This window comes from Schistocerca piceifrons, chromosome 9 (genome assembly GCF_021461385.2).
Source record: "Schistocerca piceifrons isolate TAMUIC-IGC-003096 chromosome 9, iqSchPice1.1, whole genome shotgun sequence".
NCBI classification, from domain to species: Eukaryota; Metazoa; Arthropoda; class Insecta; order Orthoptera; family Acrididae; genus Schistocerca; species Schistocerca piceifrons.
In genome coordinates, this window is record NC_060146.1 from 101603967 (window position 1) to 101622525 (window position 18559).

Here is an 18559-nt window from a genome sequence, read left to right on the forward strand (position 1 = left end):
TTCTTGCGTATTGTTCAGTAAATTGAAGTGACAGACATTCTGGCCTCATATGCAACTTCCTCAGATGTTTTTTTGTTAATCCTCTCTCAAGTCATTAACAATAATGTGAGATGTGTAGTCTTTTGTAATTTTGTCCTCAGTGCTTACTGGACTTTCACAGAAATGAGTAGAGCACCATGAAACGGTGCTGCAATCCACTACACTACAGTAGATCCTACACACCTCTCTCAAAGTGTTATAAATCTCCATTGGATTTTTTCCGTGTAGGATTCAGTTTTGATGTAGGAATATGGTCACTATGTGTAATCCAAACTGGCTCGGTTTCAGCTTCCATTTTAAAACTGAATTCCTCATGACACAGTCACATGAACCAGCAAACACACATAAGACCATAACACCCAAAGTCTCACTCACAGCAACATAAATTTCAACTTGTTCACTTCACTGTAATGGTTGCACATGCACAATGTGCAGGAATTTTGAAATGGCCCTTGTATGACTACAGAATGAATAAATCGCAGTTGCAACCTGTCAACTTATAAAAATACTTGGGTGTAACACTTCGTAGGGACTTGGAATGATCACATTGGCACAGTCATAGGTGAAGCAGGTGGTAGACTTCAGCTTACTGGCAGAATACTAGGGAAATGCAATCAATCTACAGTGGGAATTGGTTACAAAACACTTGTGTGACCCATCCCAAAATATTGCACAAATGTTTGAAACCCAAACGAGATAGGAATGACAGGGGATATTTAACATATACAGAGAAGGGCAGTGTGAATGGTCACAGGTTTGTTTGACCCATGGGAAAGTGTCTCAGAGATGCTAAAGAAACTAAACAGGCAGATGCTTGAAGATAGATGCTATCTTAGGAAATGCTACTTGTGAAGTTTCAAGAGCCAGCTTTAGATAGTGGATCTAGGAATATACAACAAGCCGCTACATTTCACTGCTGTAGGGATTGCGAGGGCAAGACTAGACTAGTTACAGCATGCACAGACATTTAAACAATCATTCTTCCTGCACACCATAAGTGAATGGAACAGGAAAAAGCCATAACAACTGGTACAATATGAGATACCCTCAGCCATGCCGTTCAGTGTATGGCTGTTGATGTAGATGAATAATTATGACACTGACTTTTTTTTAAACCGTATACTTTCTCAGTGGACTTGATAAGAGCCTTCGGTGAGGACTTCAGTGACATTAAATTGTGGGGTTTCATCAAATACTAACAGGATAACAGCAATGCAACCATTGTTTCATCAGCAGCAGAATAAATCCCTGAAATGTCTGCCCTACTGCACCTCTAAGCAAACACATAACTCAGATGCAGCTCATGAGTTGACCTGAACACTTCAGTTTGTGCTTTAGATTGTAGCTATCAGACAACATGTTCTTAAAGCTATTCAGACATTCATAATGTGTACATCAGTAAAGAAAGTGCATATGCTTTTTGTTTATGGCAAATGTTGACAGACTGTTAGAGCAGTGGTGAGGTTGTAAGCTGAAAGATATCCTGATCTTGCCAAGACCTCGCATTCTTTATTTGCAGATACTATTAAAAATATTCAAAAAATTGGAAGTTTGGAGGATGAAATACACCAACAAAAAAGAACATCAGCTGATGAGAAAAATGAAACTAATATTTCGGCTACAGTAACTCGCAATCCACAGAGGCAGCTTGAATGTCTGAGTGGTATAAGCCAAATGTGCTTTTCATGTCTACAACATTCGTATGCATTTCATACTTTTCACATTCTGCTTCAGCAACAAATTCATGGCAATGTCTTTCCAAAGCACTCACAGTATCTACAAAAACAGCAAATTGGTGCAGAGTTTCTATGGAAGATTTTGTTTATGGATGAAGCATTTTTTGAAAACCGTGGCCAAATCTGTCTTTGGTCAGTTGATACCTACATTGGCCAGGAGAAGTGAATATACATCAACCTTGTTCTGTCAATGAGTGGTGGAGGCTTTTTGAATATTGCATCATTGGTCTTTGTTTTATTGATAGAACTATAAATAGGCACTAGTGTCTTCCTAACAATATACTGCCACACTTATTGGAAGACACCCCACAGAGCACATGGCAGCCCTTATGGTTCCAACATGATGGTTATTGCATTCATTCTGCACCGATAGTTACATTCCTTCATAAGCAAATGTCTGGAGATCATTGGATCAATCATTCATGAAATCCAAAATGGTCAGCAAGCTCACCAGACTTAATATCTCTAGATTTTTATCTGCAGGGAAAATTAAAAGAAATGATCTACAAGAAAATTTCGGTGGTCTGTGCTGCTTTAAGTCCAGATCAAATTCAACACGCATTATTGTTTGTTCATTTTATACAATGGTCTGATGGCAGAACAGTGGTTTGTGGTGCTGTTATCTCTGATCGAGCTCCACAAGTGATCTAAATAAGTAGAGTAATTTTTAACACAGGTTTCTGCAGTGCAGTGTCGAGATTGTCTAGCAGACCCTGGAACAGTGACAACATTTTTTTGGTGTTCTTTCATTTTGTGCTGCTGGAATTGTGCAACAGAGAAGCAGACAAGATCAGGAATAATGTATGGTGAGACTTGCCCTTTTGTGCACACGTTGGCCAATAGTGCAATATAGCCTTCCAGCTTATGACTGTACGTCCTTTCTTCTCTGTCTTCAATTGTGAAGGCGTCATCACGTTTGCATGTTAACAGTTACTGCAGCATTGCTCAGTCGCTTCTTCCCTCATCATGTCCACAGCCGAGTTCAGTAACTCCCTCACAGGGTGAGTGTATCCATGCCAGTGTCACACCGTCACTTCGTCGGTGAGCTGCTCAACTCTCTAGCATCTTCCCCCACTTCTGTCATTTGTGGACTCTCTCAATTACTCGCATACTGCCCAGTTCTGTGCCTGCTCACTGCTGTCTTGTTCTTCCAGTTTAACAGTTCTGACCCCTCCGTGTTTCTTCTAAATGTGTGTTTTTGCAACATCCACTTGTCCTTCGTCCTTGTCTTGGCTGATTTGAGGCCTCAAAAGAACTTGAAACATAGCCATCTTTTCACATGTGGCCCTCGACAGCCAGTACACGAAGCAGTTTACCCTATATGTCACAAGTCTGGCTGGCATTATAGCTAGTACACCTTACATATCTGGATTCACACTGATGCGACTCCATCTGTGTCATCTACAATATTGAGGCAAAAGTCCAGATAGGCTCCTCCTTAATGTGCAACCATTGTTCATTTCTCAATTTTAAGATCCTCTTTAGTATAAAGTGTGGCAGCTGTCTTGGGCAGGCTCCACAGTTCAGAAGACAGCAGCTTTCTCCATTTGGTCTGATTGTATAGCCCAACCACCTGAAACCAGAAAGTGCCAACTGTTCCTTATCCACAGAAACCCTTCAACATGGCCTTTGCTGTAGCTGCCATCAGTGGCAATGTACAATGTACAGTGCTACAAACACTTTGAGAGTCTTTCACTGAAATAAAATTGCAGAAACAATTGCACCAGATGAACATTCTCTGGTACCGTGCGCTGCGGAATTTGAATCCCCACCAGACGTCATGGACATCGAAGACCCATAGAGGTCTCTGCACCATCATGCTGTAAGCTGTGGCGGCGCGTGCCTCCTGGCCTGCTTTTAATGTGAGGGTGCCACAGTGGAACACATGGTTGCAGCAGCCAATAGCGGCACCACCGATAGCCTACTTAAACACCTGCCTCGCGCTCAGCCAGCAGTCTAACATCACTTTGCGTCTCAGGACATATTGTCTCAGGCAGCGTATTGACTTCGTGTTTCTATTCCAGTGGACATGGTTGTCTTGTTTGGTTCGTTACTCTGTTGTGTGTTCTTATCATGTTGTAAGGTCCTCCGTTGGTCGTGTCCGTCCTCTCCTGTTGTGTTGTTGTTCATGGGCCAGTCTGCGGGTCCCGCTGCGTTTCCGTCACTGCTACCCCATGACCGTTCCGGTCGCCGTTACAACACATTCCACATAAGTTGCATTCCAACACAAATCTGTAGTGCAACCATTTTGGTCACACATTTGTAATTGCAAGTTATTGTTTATCCTAGAGTAATACATAGGAAACCAATGTATCATTTGTTTTGGTGAAAAAAAAGTCTGATAATGAATTGCAAAAAATTCAAAACTGGTAACAGTGCTTTCTGAATGCATTCGTGGCTGTTTGCTGTACACCATCAACAATTTATCTTTAAATGGCATTTTTTACTGTGCAAATGTGACTTTCTGCAGCCCATTCTTCACCTGGATACAGTTTGCAATATTGTTATCCCGTTCTGTGAAGTTGTTTCTGGAGTTTCTGATCGACCCCACATTTGCAGTGTCCTCCAGCTCTTATCATATTGGTCAACATTTGTCAATCATGTTTCCTTCTGTGACCTTCATTTTTCCTTTGCCAGATTGTGTTGTGTTGTCTATCTGCCACTGCCATGTAACAGCTCTGCTTAGTCATTGCTGGAGCCCTGGTTATTCTGCATGTTTTACTGTTCGTGATGAGATATGTCATTAAACCAAATATCACACTTGAAAAATGTGACACGGCTCTATCGAATGGACACACAAAATTCAAACTAAAGAAAAGGTTTCTATCAAGAAACAGCCAGACAGTGGGCACAGCATGAAACAAGTGATGAGTAGTACTTGTTTGTGTTGACTACTGTGACTGGCATCAGAAAAGTCCAGGAATAACTTCAGAACCAGTGGTGGCTGGCCAAGTGGCTGAGAGTTTTGGCAGTGAGTAGCTAGAGAACAACAGGTGGCCAACATGAGAGAATGATGGGCAATGGAGATGCACAGCACAATAACAAGTCCAAAGGGTAAATCAATGTCAAATACTCAGATGTAGCAAATTCGTAACTGAGACAATGATGTGTAGTGAGATCTGTATGGTAATGTAGAGAAATCACAACTGATGGGCGGAGTGGCCACCTGCTCGCTTTATAGGGCAGCAGCGAGCCCTTATAGGCTGACTGGAGAGGTGTGTCTTATGGCAGTGCTTACATTGGTGATTGCAGCACCCACCATTGCAGCAGTGCCACCTAGTGGCTGTTGTCATTGTCCATACCATCCAGCAAGTCTTCAAATGCTCTACCGGATCCTCCCCCCCCCCCCCACTCCCCCCCCCCCCCCTCCCCCCTGTCCCCAAAATGGGCATATGATATCAGAAGTGGCCTGGATGATGCTTTGGAAGGCAAACAACTGGCAATGCTTGAGGCCCGGCATAGAAGCCCGCCAGGAGGCAGGAAAACTCTAGAGTACCCAGTGGCACAGGCACGGACAGTGTGGACAGTGACTGCCGAGAGAGCGGTGGTCACCATGAGACCTCCACTTCAATGTCTGCATCCTTGGAAAACCACTGCTGAAGCCCGAGAGTGTAAATTGTACCTCAGTCGGCATGAGAGTGGCAAAGGTGCACCTTCCAGGACCGAATGAGGTGGCAGTGATGGCAGTGGGACCGTTGGTAGGCAAAAATAGAGCTGGTTGGTGTGCTGATACTCCAAAGCCCTCAGAGTATCCACCTCCATAAGGTGCCATATGGGAGTGGCAACCACCGTTGCTAGCACCTGTGGGGTTTTTGCCCCATATGAGTGTACCCACACAGCTGTGCCATGCAGAAAGCACCGGTAGGCCTGGTCCAGTGATCTGTTGGCTGTGGGCCCAGGAGGTAGAGGAGAATATGTGGCTGCTGGCCACAGAGGTGTTCTACCAGGCAACAGTCACAGAAAGGGGTGGACTGGTAGGGGCTCAGAAACAGTGTGAGGGCAACCATGCTAGTGGAAGTACCCACCAGTTTCAACATTTATGATTTAAACTTAAGCATCATGTGCTCCACTTTGCCTTTGGAGGGGGGACGAAACAGTGAAATAAACAGGTGCAAATGCAGAACTGTTCGAAAGCTGCCACTGTGAATTAGGCCCCATTATCTAACACAATGGTGCAGGTTCTGCAAGAAAACCACTCGATGGTGAGAGTCTGGATGAGAATCGGTGGTGGTGAATACCGTGCTGACCACATATAGATAGTTAGAATAAGCATCTCTGACAATGAGCCACATAGATCCCAAAAAGGGGCCAGTATAGTTCAGACGAATGCAGTCCCAGCAGTGACAGGGATGGGCTAGGGAGTATAAGACTGGGGCAGAGCTGTCTCGTGTCAGGCACGAGGAAAACAGCTACACACCATGGTCTCCACATCTTTGTTCAATCCCAGACAGTAAGTGTGGTGCCATGCGAGGGCCTTCACCTGCAACATACCCCGATGCCCACAGTGAAGGAGGTGCAGAAAATGATGGTGCAGGGTAGGTGGGATGATGACACAGTAAGTATCCACCTCTGCATCAAGCAGGAGAAGTTGGAGATGGACAACAAATTGTGGGAGAGGCAAGCCCAGGCCCAAAGCTCAGGATTGATAGATTCTGAAAAAGAATTGGCCCACCCAACTGAGCACAGGGTGCATGGCATACTGCAATGATGTGAGTAGCCATAATAGGAAACCCATCTGAGGTGTGCTGTCATTCCTCACCAATGTGGAAACAGGAGACATCCTGTCAGTCAAATGCCAGATCGGGCTCTGGAGGCACACAAGAATGGGCATCTGCATTTGCATGTCATGCCGTGAGCTTGTATTTAAGTGTATAAATGTAGGAACTGAGGAAGAGTGCCCAACACTGGAGGCATTGGGTAGTCTACTCTGGAAGCAGAGGGCAGGGCCCAAAGAGAGCCACTAACAGCTTGTGGTCCATAGTGAGGGTAAATTTTATCCCAAAACGGTAAACGTGGAACTTCTTAATGGTAAAGATGATCAACAAAGCCTCTTTCTAATCTGCAAGTAGCTTTTTTGATCAAATGTCAGCATCTTTGATGCATAGGTAATTGGCTGTTCCATACAGTACTTCACTGCACCAGTGTCATAGGGAGCAGCACCTGTAGCCAGAACCAGTGGATGTGACGGAGTGAAGAGCATTAGGCAGGGCACAACAGACGCTTCAGCTGTGTGGAAGTATGCTCAACGGTAGCTGTCCAGCCAAACATCCTTTTTGCACAACTGTTTGCATGGATGCATAACGTGGAGGGAACTTGAAATAATAATTTACCTTCCCCATAAAAGTTTTTGGGCGTGGTAGAATGTCTGTGACAGAAACATTGCTCTTGAAAAAACCTATGTTTGTGTAAGTGCCACTTGAGCGCTGCATCATGGGATGTTGAAAGGGGGTACAGTGGTTGTGCTGGCGGTCCAAACACAAGGTTCTTATAACAATTAGCTTGTCTAGAGAGTACAAGCAGAATTGGACAAGATTAACTGTTCCTGGTATCTCTGGAAAATTTCTGGAGCAGAAGAGATCCCAAAGGGCAAGTACCTGTATTTATATAAGCCAAAGGGAGTGTTGATAACCATAATGTGTTGTGATTCCTCATGCAGGGGGGATGCATATGCATTGGTCAGGTATATCTGAGAGAAATATTTACCTCCAACAAGCTTCTTGAGGAGGTCTTCCAGGCCACTTGTATCCCAACATTGATCTTCAATTTAAAATCCCTACATAGCCAGAGAGAGCCATTAGACTTCTTGACCATCACCACTGAGGTGGCTCAGGCATTATTTTTTATGAGTTCAATTACCCCAACAGTATGGATGTGATGGAGTTCTTGCTTAATGGCTACCCACAGACAGATAGGGAGCAATCCCACATGCCAAAAATGGGGCACAGCATCCATACTTACGGAGATATGGGCTTGGAAATCTGTGGCGCACACCAGCCTGAGTTCAAACAGAGGTGCGAAGGTGGCACAGAAATCATCGAGCTCCTGGAAGGGAACTGATTCGCAGATGACCCGGACCTCACCAGTGATGGAGGAGGCATCGAGACCAAAAATATTGCCATATGAGTGACTATCAACAACAGAGTTAACAGCTGGACTACCTGTTTGTACGTAGTGTTGACTGTGATCTGACTCTGGAGAGGAGTTGAACTGTCACAATAGGTGACCACTGTATGGGTGGGTGGGGTGAAGTCGGGGAAAGCGAGATGAGTATACATATGAAGGTTGATGATAGGAATTGTAGCTTCTGTGTCTAGCTGGAAGCAGACATCTTGGGTTGCAATTTTTCACACACCATTCTGGGTGCATATGGGGGGGGGGTGACAATTGACTGTGTGAAGGTTGACAAAAAACTGTGTGGAGATGCCCATCTTTCCAAGAGTGGGTGCAGTGTGCCCAGAAATCCAGAGATCCTACATGTGGGTGGGCCATGAAGCAATCAGGACTCAACACTGCTTGTATCGACGGAGCATGATAGGCTGTTCAGAGGTCATGGAGATGTCCAATTTGATGAACTTTGATGCCATTGGTAGGAAAAGGACTTACAGGAATTTCACCCCCGACACGATATCTGGACTGATGCGACCTGGGTGGAGCCATCAGGCGTTAGTTTGCAGTTTGTGTGCTCTCAAAAGAGAGTGTGATGTTCAAAATATCATTTAAGGAAGGGTTTTATAGTTTGAAGGCTGCAGTACAAACCTCTGGATTGGGACCCAATTACACCACAAAATTGCAGATCAGTGAACTGCACATCAAGTATTGCAAACAGGGTTTGTGCAAGTGAAATAATAACGTTGACTCAACCATTGTAAATCTGTCACCCACGGGTGGTACAACTGACCAGATTGCTTGTGGTATAGATGGAATTTGGGGTGCGATGCAAGCACATGGAATAAATAGTGAAGAATAATTGGACAGATCTTGTCAAATGTGAGCACAGCCAGATTTGAGAGTGGAACCAACTTCTTTAGCAAGACAAAACTCTCCAGGGAAGCCCAAGAAAGGAAGGGCAATTGATGGAGAAAAACCTGAAAAGCAACGAAGTGCTGTTTCAGCCACTGCAAATATGTGTCCCAAAACTCTTATGCATTGTTACATGGTGGAAAAGCAGGTGGGTGGCCCTTCACCTGGGAAGTGTCCACAGTCTGGGTGGGTTGAGAACACTGAACCTGTAAATGATCTGACAAAATTTGAAATAGTTTTTGGAATTGCTGTTGCTGCTGCTGAAACAGCTGCAAGAGTTGATGTAGCTAATGTTGCTGCAGGAGCAGCTGTTGCTATTGCTATTACTGTTGCTATTTTAGGAGTTGCACAAGCTTAGCGTCCATGAAATGCCACTAACCTTTTACCTCATCAACAATTATAGTGACCACAATTGGGCAAGTCTGGGAGTGACTTCAGAACCGGCAGTGGCTGGCCGACTGGCGTAGAGAGATGACAGTGAGACGAAGGAGAGCGACAGTTGAATAACGTGACAGAACGATAGACTACACAGACAGCACGGCAGAATATTGAGGCCGAAGGGCGAGCCGACATCAAATACTAAGATGTAGTGAACTCAGAACTGGCACAATGATGTGTAGCAAGATGTATACAGTAATGCAGAGAAATAACAAGTAATGGGCAAAGTGACCATGCAGCTGGCTTTGCAAGGCAGTCATGAGCCCTGAAACGCTGGCCAGACAGGCACGGTTGTGGCGACACTCAGTTAGTGACCACAGCATCTGCAATTGCAGCAGTGTCACCCAACAATTGTCGTAGATGTCTGTACCGTCCGGTGGGTATTCAAATGTGCTGGGCTGGGATATGATATTGACTCTATCCATACACTACAAAAAATTTAATTGCAGATACCTGGCAAAATGCCATGGAAAATGCATCTGACAATTCTTCAGAGAAAGATACCCAACATATAAGCAGTGAGTGAAATCTTTACTTACTTCACTAGTGCACATCATTTGACATGTATCAGAAGCTATGCAATGTTGATAAGACATGTAGGAGATTGTCAAAATAACATTACTTGACTGTATAACTGCACAGCCTATGAAAGTTTGAAAAATGTCATGATTCACCACCAAGAATTGTTGATAAAAATTCGTTTGGTTTGTCTGCAGACCATGGTCATGTATTCTGTACACTAAGTGAAAGGGAGTATGAAAGGCATTATAAATTGAACTGTCAAGAAACAGCTAACTGGTGTACACGTTCACGAATATCTTGCATAATAAGATAGCACATACAGCACATACCATATTTACCCCCTTAAAAGGCAAAAAAATCAATGACATTGAACAACATAAAATCCTTGACTCAGTACTGGAAATAAAAGAATGACACATCAGGTAACATAACAGACTGTGTTAATACATATCACAAAATACTTAGACATTTATTGCATTCATACAGTGTTACCTGTTGTCAAGTAATATTATAAATTAAATTCTTGTTAGTAAAAATGTACCAGATGCTACACTCCTTCGTGTTATAGAAGGCATCTCAGGAGGATTGGTCAGTATTCAGGGATACAATGGAAAGATCATTCGATGCAAAAAAAGTCCAGTAGACAGGGGCTCTAAAATCCTTACCTTAAGAGCTGTGAGCACTTCTTCATTTTCTATACTGTGAAACAAATCTCTCCTACTGGAAGCTCTCTGTTCTCCATATTTTGAGAGTGGTAGTATGGACCAAAACAAGAAAAAGCATCCAGTAAACATGGTCTCTAAAGTGCATACTTCAAGAGCTTTGAGCAATTCATCTTCACTACTGTGAAATGCATCTCTTCAACTGAACGAGTGGTAAGCTATGTGTTTTAGAGCCAGTGTTTATTAAACTTTTTCATTTCAAATGATTGTTCCTGTTATATCTCTCAATGTGGCCCATTCTTTCTGGAACACCATGTATTAACAGTGAGCTTACAACATTATGAGCAGATGCACTTTTCATACTGCCAACTTCACAGCTGATTACTGTTTGAGATGAAGCAAAGATGGTCCAGAGGTTTGCATACATTAATAGCTACTGTATGATTCCAGTGACTAGTATCTCTATGATTATACGTGCTGTGTGTCACATATTACTATGAGCATTTGTGACTGTCATAAGAGTCTCATGTTCCATATGTTGTATGGAACAGCACATTGTATGTGTTACAAAAACATTAGCACTTACACTAGTAAAAAGTAAATGAGTAATGACTTATAGTTCTACATTTATATCTGTGTGAAATTAGCTACAACTATGTTTAGTATGTGTAGTATTTTTATTTTTTGTAATCTTGTTGTTTGAAATTGCTTTTGTGGTGTGAACACACAAATTATTTAAGACAAAATGTTGCTGTTACGATATAATTTCAGTTTTTGTTTATACGAAAGACTCTTTTTCCTCTGAGATGTAATATAGGCAGCTGGCCATTAAAATTTGCAACACTGGGGAGGACAGTAACTAACAGAATTTTATATATTGGGTGTATAGAGTATAGTAAGAAGAACATATTATTAAATTTGCAGCTGACTTATGAGAATAGAGGGTGCAAACATTAACACACAGAGCTGCGTCCTCTGTCAACAACAACAGCTGTAATGCGGCTGGGTGCCGAGTCACAGCTTGGAGAAAAGATACAGGTTTGTTATTCCACAGTTCTTCAGCTCTATTCAAGAGTTCATCAGTGGGAGTGGCTGGCAAGTGTTGGCATGCCAGTCTTTTGGCATCCTGTGACCGGATGTTTTGAGTATGTGGGGGATCTGTAGAAAGTGGTGGCCAGGGAAACGGTTGAATGCCCTTTGTGTTGAGGCAGTTCGTGACAGAAAGGAGAATGTGCAGTCTTGCATTATCTTACTGAAAGGTATCTCACAGACACTAGGAAGGTAGTACATGGCCACTGGCCTTGACACATCACAAATGTGATGACTACTGTCCAAATTACCAGCTGTGTGAACCAGAGAACATGTGTACCTAATGGTACCCCATATAAACACACCTTCATGATGATGACGAATGCAGTTCATTCTCCTTGGAGCCTCCTCATACAGATACATCTGTCATGACAGGATAATGGGACTGGAACTTTTCTGAAAAGACAGTGTGGTGCCATTTCTGTGTCCTGTGTTATCACAGGGTGCCCTACTGTAGCACACCTCTCTCTGCTGCTATGTCGAGGAAAGCCACAACAGTGGTAGCTACACTGTCAGTCTGTGGTGTTCCAGAAAGTGTACACTGTCTGTGTGTGTGTGTGTGTGTGTGTGTGTGTGTGTGTGTGTCTGTAAATAGCTGGATGTCGGCACATGCCTCAAAACCCAGGAGAGAAATATGTGAAGCAGTAAGGCAGAAGGATTGCATGTGGAAGAGAATGTGACACCCACCAGTAGCCAAGCTAGACACAGCTGAATGCTGGCAGATGGGACACACACGAGGATGAAATCAAGACAACCTTTGTAAACAACAAAGTGCTAATCAGAAATGTTTGCCACAATGACGTCGGCAGGCTGAGAGCAAAGAGAGATACAATCAAAATCTCGACCAGAGAGAAAGATCAAGTACCAGGTGAGGTTGTTATCTGATAGCACACGGTACAGCGATCATGGTAACTGATAATTTCAGATGTGAGTGCAGAACTGATAGCCATTCATTGGGCAGCCATATTTATATCTTGCTGATTCGAGGCATTATTCTGTGAGATGGTAGTTCTGCAAGTGTTCAGTACTGAGGAAATAGGATATTTTTTGTTTTGTTTTGTCCTTATCAGATGCACGAATGTGTAGTGTCTGCTCTCCCGGACTTGTCCAGAAGGACAGATATCGGGCGGAATCTGTAGCTGGGATACATTATCTGTAACCTGAAGGTGGAGGTGTGGAGAAAGGAAAGGAAAGGGAAGGGGTTACTGATTTCAGCTACATTGGGACAGTTGCATTGATATACAATTTTAACTGCACTGGTTACCGGTTTTAAGCTGACACACCAGTTCTCAAACCACACACCTTGTTATTAATCCTAAGTAATTATACAATTGGTGCCAAAAGGCACAAGTAGCTTCTGCACAGGAAGTTAAACTGTAGGCAGCAAATACTCTCATTGACATTAGCCCTTGTATCAACTATTGAACCTGACTGACACAACCAGTAATGTGCAACAGTAGACACAAAGGCTAGTGTCTATGAAAATACTTGTTGCCCACAGCTTAACTTTCTGTGCAGAAGCTATTCTTGTCTTTCGGCTCCATATCGTATGACTAGTTATGATTAATAACAAGGTGTACGATTTGAGAATGGGTGTGACAGCCTGAAACCGGTAACCACTGCAGCAAAAATTGTATATCAACGCAACTAAGAGGGACAAAATTAAAAAGATATCCAGTTTCCTTCATATTTATATCAGCTGTGAGGAACACCACGGCTATTGTATTCATGACGCAAGACGAGTAGCGTGCTCGTGCTGCGAGTGTGGCACTGTGGTGAGACTGTGCCCTCAAACAGCCATTTGGTCCAGTACTTCTGGTGGAACCAGGCACCAGACAGACCATCCCATTTCCCAGCTTAAGATGTGCGTTGTGACTGTATGATCCTGAACAGACGAGGAAAAAAGATCTCTCTCCCCTCATGGGCCAATCACACCTGACAGCTGTGATCCTCCAGGGCTTTGAGTATGGTCCACTTGAAGCCAGCAATTCGTTATTTCTGTAACTGTAGCGGAAATGACAAATGAGATTCTCATTAGGCTGCTATGCTGCCACTGTCACATTCCAACATATGTTGGTAGATGCTTCTGACTTACAGAAGGCATAACACTGTCTTCTTACAAGCAATCATTATTCAAATATAGTTTCTGAATGAGAAACCTGCTGCATAATTCTTACTTGCTCCATAATCCTTCCTTATATATGGAATGAAGTGGCAATATTCTTTCACATACAGGGTGAGGTGGTGCAGTCGTTAGCACACTCGACTCACATTTGGGAGGACGACTGTTCAAACACTCATCCAGCCATCGTGATTTAGGAGGTTTTCCATGTTTCCCTAAATTGCTTCAGGCAAATGCTGGGGTGGTTCCTTTGAAAGGTCATGACCAATTTCCTTCCTCATCCTTCCTTAATCCGATGGGGCCAATGACCTCAGCGTTTGGTCCTCTCCCTCAAATCAACCAGCCAACTCTTACATACTTTAAGCCATTGTAGTGAAATAATAGTCATTTTAATGCCCAAGCACATAGGTCACTTCGTGCCAGATTAGCGTTTGTCACATGCCACTCTCACAGTGTTGGCAGGTCTGATGGCCAGCAGTGTAGTACTAGGTAACTAAAAGACCTTTAATGCCCACAGATCGCAATGAGTGTATAGAGGAAGATAGACCGTGTGGCAGCCACCTGTGTGTGAATGCATGGGGCTCGTACCGGTGCCTCTGCCCTGCCGGCTACCGCACTTCGGCAGGCGGGACGTCATGCGTCCAGGAAAGTGCCTGGCGTGATCTCCATGTCGCAAACATGGTCATAGAGGATCGGCAGCCAACCCCTCTGCCGCCGCCTTCTGCTGAAAATGTAACAACTCTGCAACATTTCAGCATTGCAGCTGAAAGAGAAAAAAGTGTAACTGAGCTGACCACTGTCAGTCCCAAGCTGGGCACTCGGGAATGGCCACTGGAAGAATTGGTGAAGAATGGAAGTGCAAGCTCAGAAAACAGTGCAGATGTAAATATCTCCAGCAGTAATTTAAAAACATATGGGCCCTCTCCAGCTATTTTGAGGAACAACACTGACAAGTATTCGAATATACTATCAGAAATGCTCACCTACAGTTTTGCTCTATACACCAATCCTGGCTCAAGAGCCACAACATTTGCCACTACTTCAGCAGTTACAGAAGGAGCTGTTGGTAGCAATTCATCCAGCAGCAGCAGCAGTCACACAAAGAAGCCCACACAAACAACGCCATTAGATGATGTTTCTCAAGCAGTCACTTATACTGTTGCTGTTGTGCCTAAACTTTATGAGCATAGATTTTCAAATGTTTCTTCAGTGAGTTTAGTCAAAAACATGAAGAATGCTAGAGAGTCTGTTCAAGAATATGTATCTGGAGAGTACACACAGTCTAACAAATCAAACACAAATGTGCACAATTCAGTACCTTTGATAAATAGTGCTTCTAATGAATTGTCGAAAAGCTCGGATGCTTCTACACTAATGGAACATTCAACTACAAAGAATCTTAGTGACCCAGAGATAAAATTTAATGTATCACACATGGGTAGAAATTGCAGTTCATCAGTTACATCTAATGTTTATGACAGTCAGCTCGGTTATGAGCCTAAATCGATAACAAGTGATGACAGAAATTTAAATGCCGAGAAAAATAATGCTGTGAACAAAACCACTATTCAGAGTGACAAGCCTGGGGAACACAATTTGATAGAGAAAGATTCAGCAGGCAGTGTACAACAACCTGCAGTTTCTTATGTGGCAGAGAACAGCATAAACACCTCAGATATCGGGACAGCCTCGAGTGCATATGGACAAAGAATTCTACACACAGATCATAAATTGGTCGAGCACAGTGGAACAGATATGTTACGTACCACGTTACCTTCAACTGACAGTGAGGCTCAAGATTTCACTGCACTGCCAACAGTCACACAAAAAATGGAACTTGTGAGAGAAGAACAAGATACACTGGAATTAAAAATTGAGACACAGCAGATTCAGAAGCCAGATGAAACAAAATTCAAATCCATAAAGATGAAGAAAGTCAGGTCCAGTGTGGAGAAAATGAATAAACAAACAAAAAGCCAAGAAGAGAGAAGTGGAGAGATGGGAAGAGGACGCATGGCAGCTTCAAGACCGCCTGAGAGTAGAATGGTAAGTCACATTATAATTACTCCTTCTGTGTTGTCTTTTGAACTTAAACATATGGAAAATGAAGCTTCCTGAAGTTTCATTATAGTGCCCACTCCACTGCAAAGTGAGATACTCATTCTCAAAAGATTTCCTAGGTATCGGATTATCGAGTGTTTCTTAAACTGTGTTCCATGAATTCTGGCATTCCATAGAGATCACTGAAGTGTTCCGTGAAGTTACATTCCTTTCTCGCAACGTTCAGAAAAATAACTTAAAAAACAATAAAAATCGGCACCTCTACAAAATTAAAGAAAGAGCATGGCAACTATATAATTTGGATAGTCAGTATGAATGTGACACTGACAGTAGATAAAGCTGTATTTGTGAGAGAGCAAACAGCAACCTTGCATATGGCAAACTCAATGGGGAATGACTCCACAAGGCATGATTGTAGTAGGCCACAGTTCTCTCTCACTGTGCACCCTTATCCACTGCCATCCTCAGAAAGGTGAACCACATTGTGATTTGCAACCAACTTGCTTGCCAAAAGCTGCATTAAAGCCATACTGTAGAAACAAACCAGGGATTCCACAATAAAAGTGGCATTAAAAAGGGTTGCACTTATAGAAAAGATTAAGAAATGTTGGGCTAGTCCATTATCCATCATATCTTTGCCAGGACTGTAAGGTGGACTCCTGTAAAGCTGGGAAGAAGAGGAGAGAGGAACTACAAGAGTGTGGCTTGTGACACATCTCTAGATGCCTCAGCCAGTAGAACATTGCCTGCCAAAGCAAAGCCAGTATCAAGTCCTGGACCAACATACAGTTTTAACCTGTCAACAGATTTTTATTTTTTTCAAGGCTAGATAAATGGTACACAGCTTCTTTGCTCACACTGTGCTCCATGTTAATGAACTACCATATTTTTTTAATCATGAGTCAGAATTTGCCTTTTTCTGCAGATGAAATTCTTAAGTTGAGCACAAAAACATCAACAGGGAATATATTAATAATGTTTTTTTGTTAAAGTTACCTACCAGTTTTGTACTTATTTACTTGCTTCAAACTATGAAAAAAGAAATAAAGAAAAAAATTACACAGTTCATCTGAGTTTATACTGTCAAAAGTACCCCATCTGTTACTAACATAATGTACCACAAAAAGAATAATAAATAGAGTAGAAAGTTCAAAGTTCTTGGGTATGCACATACATGAAAACTTAAACTGGGGAAACCATATAGTAGCTTATATCTGCTACAACATTTAGTACAGCTATTTTTGCCATATGAATAATTTCCAACTTTGTGTGCTTAAAAATCAATAATTAACATATTTACCATATTTTCATTGAATGATGGACTTTGGGATAATGTTCTGGGATAAATCATCAATTAAGCAAAAAAGATTCATCACACAAATGAAAGTAATAGGAATTATGTGTACAGTTTACTTATGTACTTCATGCATACTCCTACTTAAGCAATTGAGAATATTAACCACGTTGCTCAGAGTGTAGTTATTATATGATGAAATTTGTTGTCAACTATCTAATTTTGCGACAGATAGTGGTGAACTACTTGGATGTAAAAGTGACTGTATTTGTTTGAAGTGAAAGTTAAAACTTATGACTGTACTTCATAAAATAAAGATGATACATTTTTAATTTTCTTTATATTGGTTGGAATTCCCAATTTCTTACATTTGTCTATATGGGAACATGGTTGAATATCTTTGCACCCAAACACATGACTCCATTCTCAATGCTAGAGAATGGAGACAAAGCCTAAACAAAAAATGATTTGTTGATTTAAAGACATGCAAATTAATTAAGTAATGTTCTGTTACTAGTAGTAGAGTATGTAATTTGTCAAACAATAGAAAATCCAGTGTGGAATGTAACAATATCCTTTTCATAGTAAGTAATTTGTTCTATTTTTGCTGCCAGTTTCACAGGGAATACCTTATACACTTGGCACTCTAACACCTACATCATCTTTAACAAGATGTAACATATCTGAAATCTTCTGAGTGGGACAGAAAACCAATCTCAACTCATGCCTCTGGAATAAGTATTCTATTTTGCTAACAGTCATACACTATAAATGTAATGCTGTCACTTTTGCCAAAGAAAAAACCTATTGGGATTTTGCTGTAAAAGAGCAAGCTGATATTTCATTACAGCACAATAATTTCAATTGGTATAAGTACATCTGGGCAGAATTTGGACATTGAGCAACAACAAAGAACAACATTCAGTGTCCACAGAAAGGCAGACGTCGCACTTTTTAAGATGGCAACAGTCCCTTGCACTATGTGGTGTCATTCAGCCCAGGGGTAGGTTGAATCTACCATGCCCTATTTGACTTTCCTTCTCGTAGCTGTGTAAACTGAGTCAACTTTTGAAAGGTGCTGCACTTTTTTCTTTGTGCTTACGAGGAGGACATCTAGCCACTTCAAGCAGTCCACAATCTGTGCCTCCTAAAGACAATCATGGGGACAACTGCGGTAAGATTGTGAATTAGGACACAACTGACAAACCGAGAACATCTTGTGCTGTCAATCACCAAAAAAGATTCTGAAGGAACATGGAGCAAGTTCCTCCAGAATCATATGTGGGTCTTCTTAATTCTGGACCACAGTGGGAAGTGGGGAGGTCTGGCTTCATGCCATACAGAATTGTCAGAGCCATAGATCACATAGAGTTTTGTAATCCTAATCATTCATCTATTGCAATGCAAATATCTGTGTTATAAAGATTTTTCAGTTACTTGTGTCCATCATGGAATCACCATGTCCTCCTTGAAATATACACTGACTAGCATTGTGTAATTATTAGTTTAACTGAAGTGAAGCACTTCAACCAATTTTTTGAGATGGGGTATGTTATTGTTGTTTCTTTGCAAGTAA

General features: G+C 42.2%; 1 protein-coding gene across 3 annotated transcripts in view; it reads left to right on the plus strand.

Moving 5' to 3' along the window:
- The window catches only part of LOC124717139, a 149280-nt gene that overhangs the window by 72256 nt on the left and 58465 nt on the right, over window positions 1–18559 (plus strand). For all 3 annotated transcript variants that reach the window (XM_047243885.1, XM_047243886.1, XM_047243887.1), the window contains exon 6: window positions 14146–15674. In XM_047243885.1, the coding sequence (XP_047099841.1) occupies window positions 14146–15674 (1529 nt within the window). The remainder of the gene's footprint in view (window positions 1–14145; window positions 15675–18559) is intronic.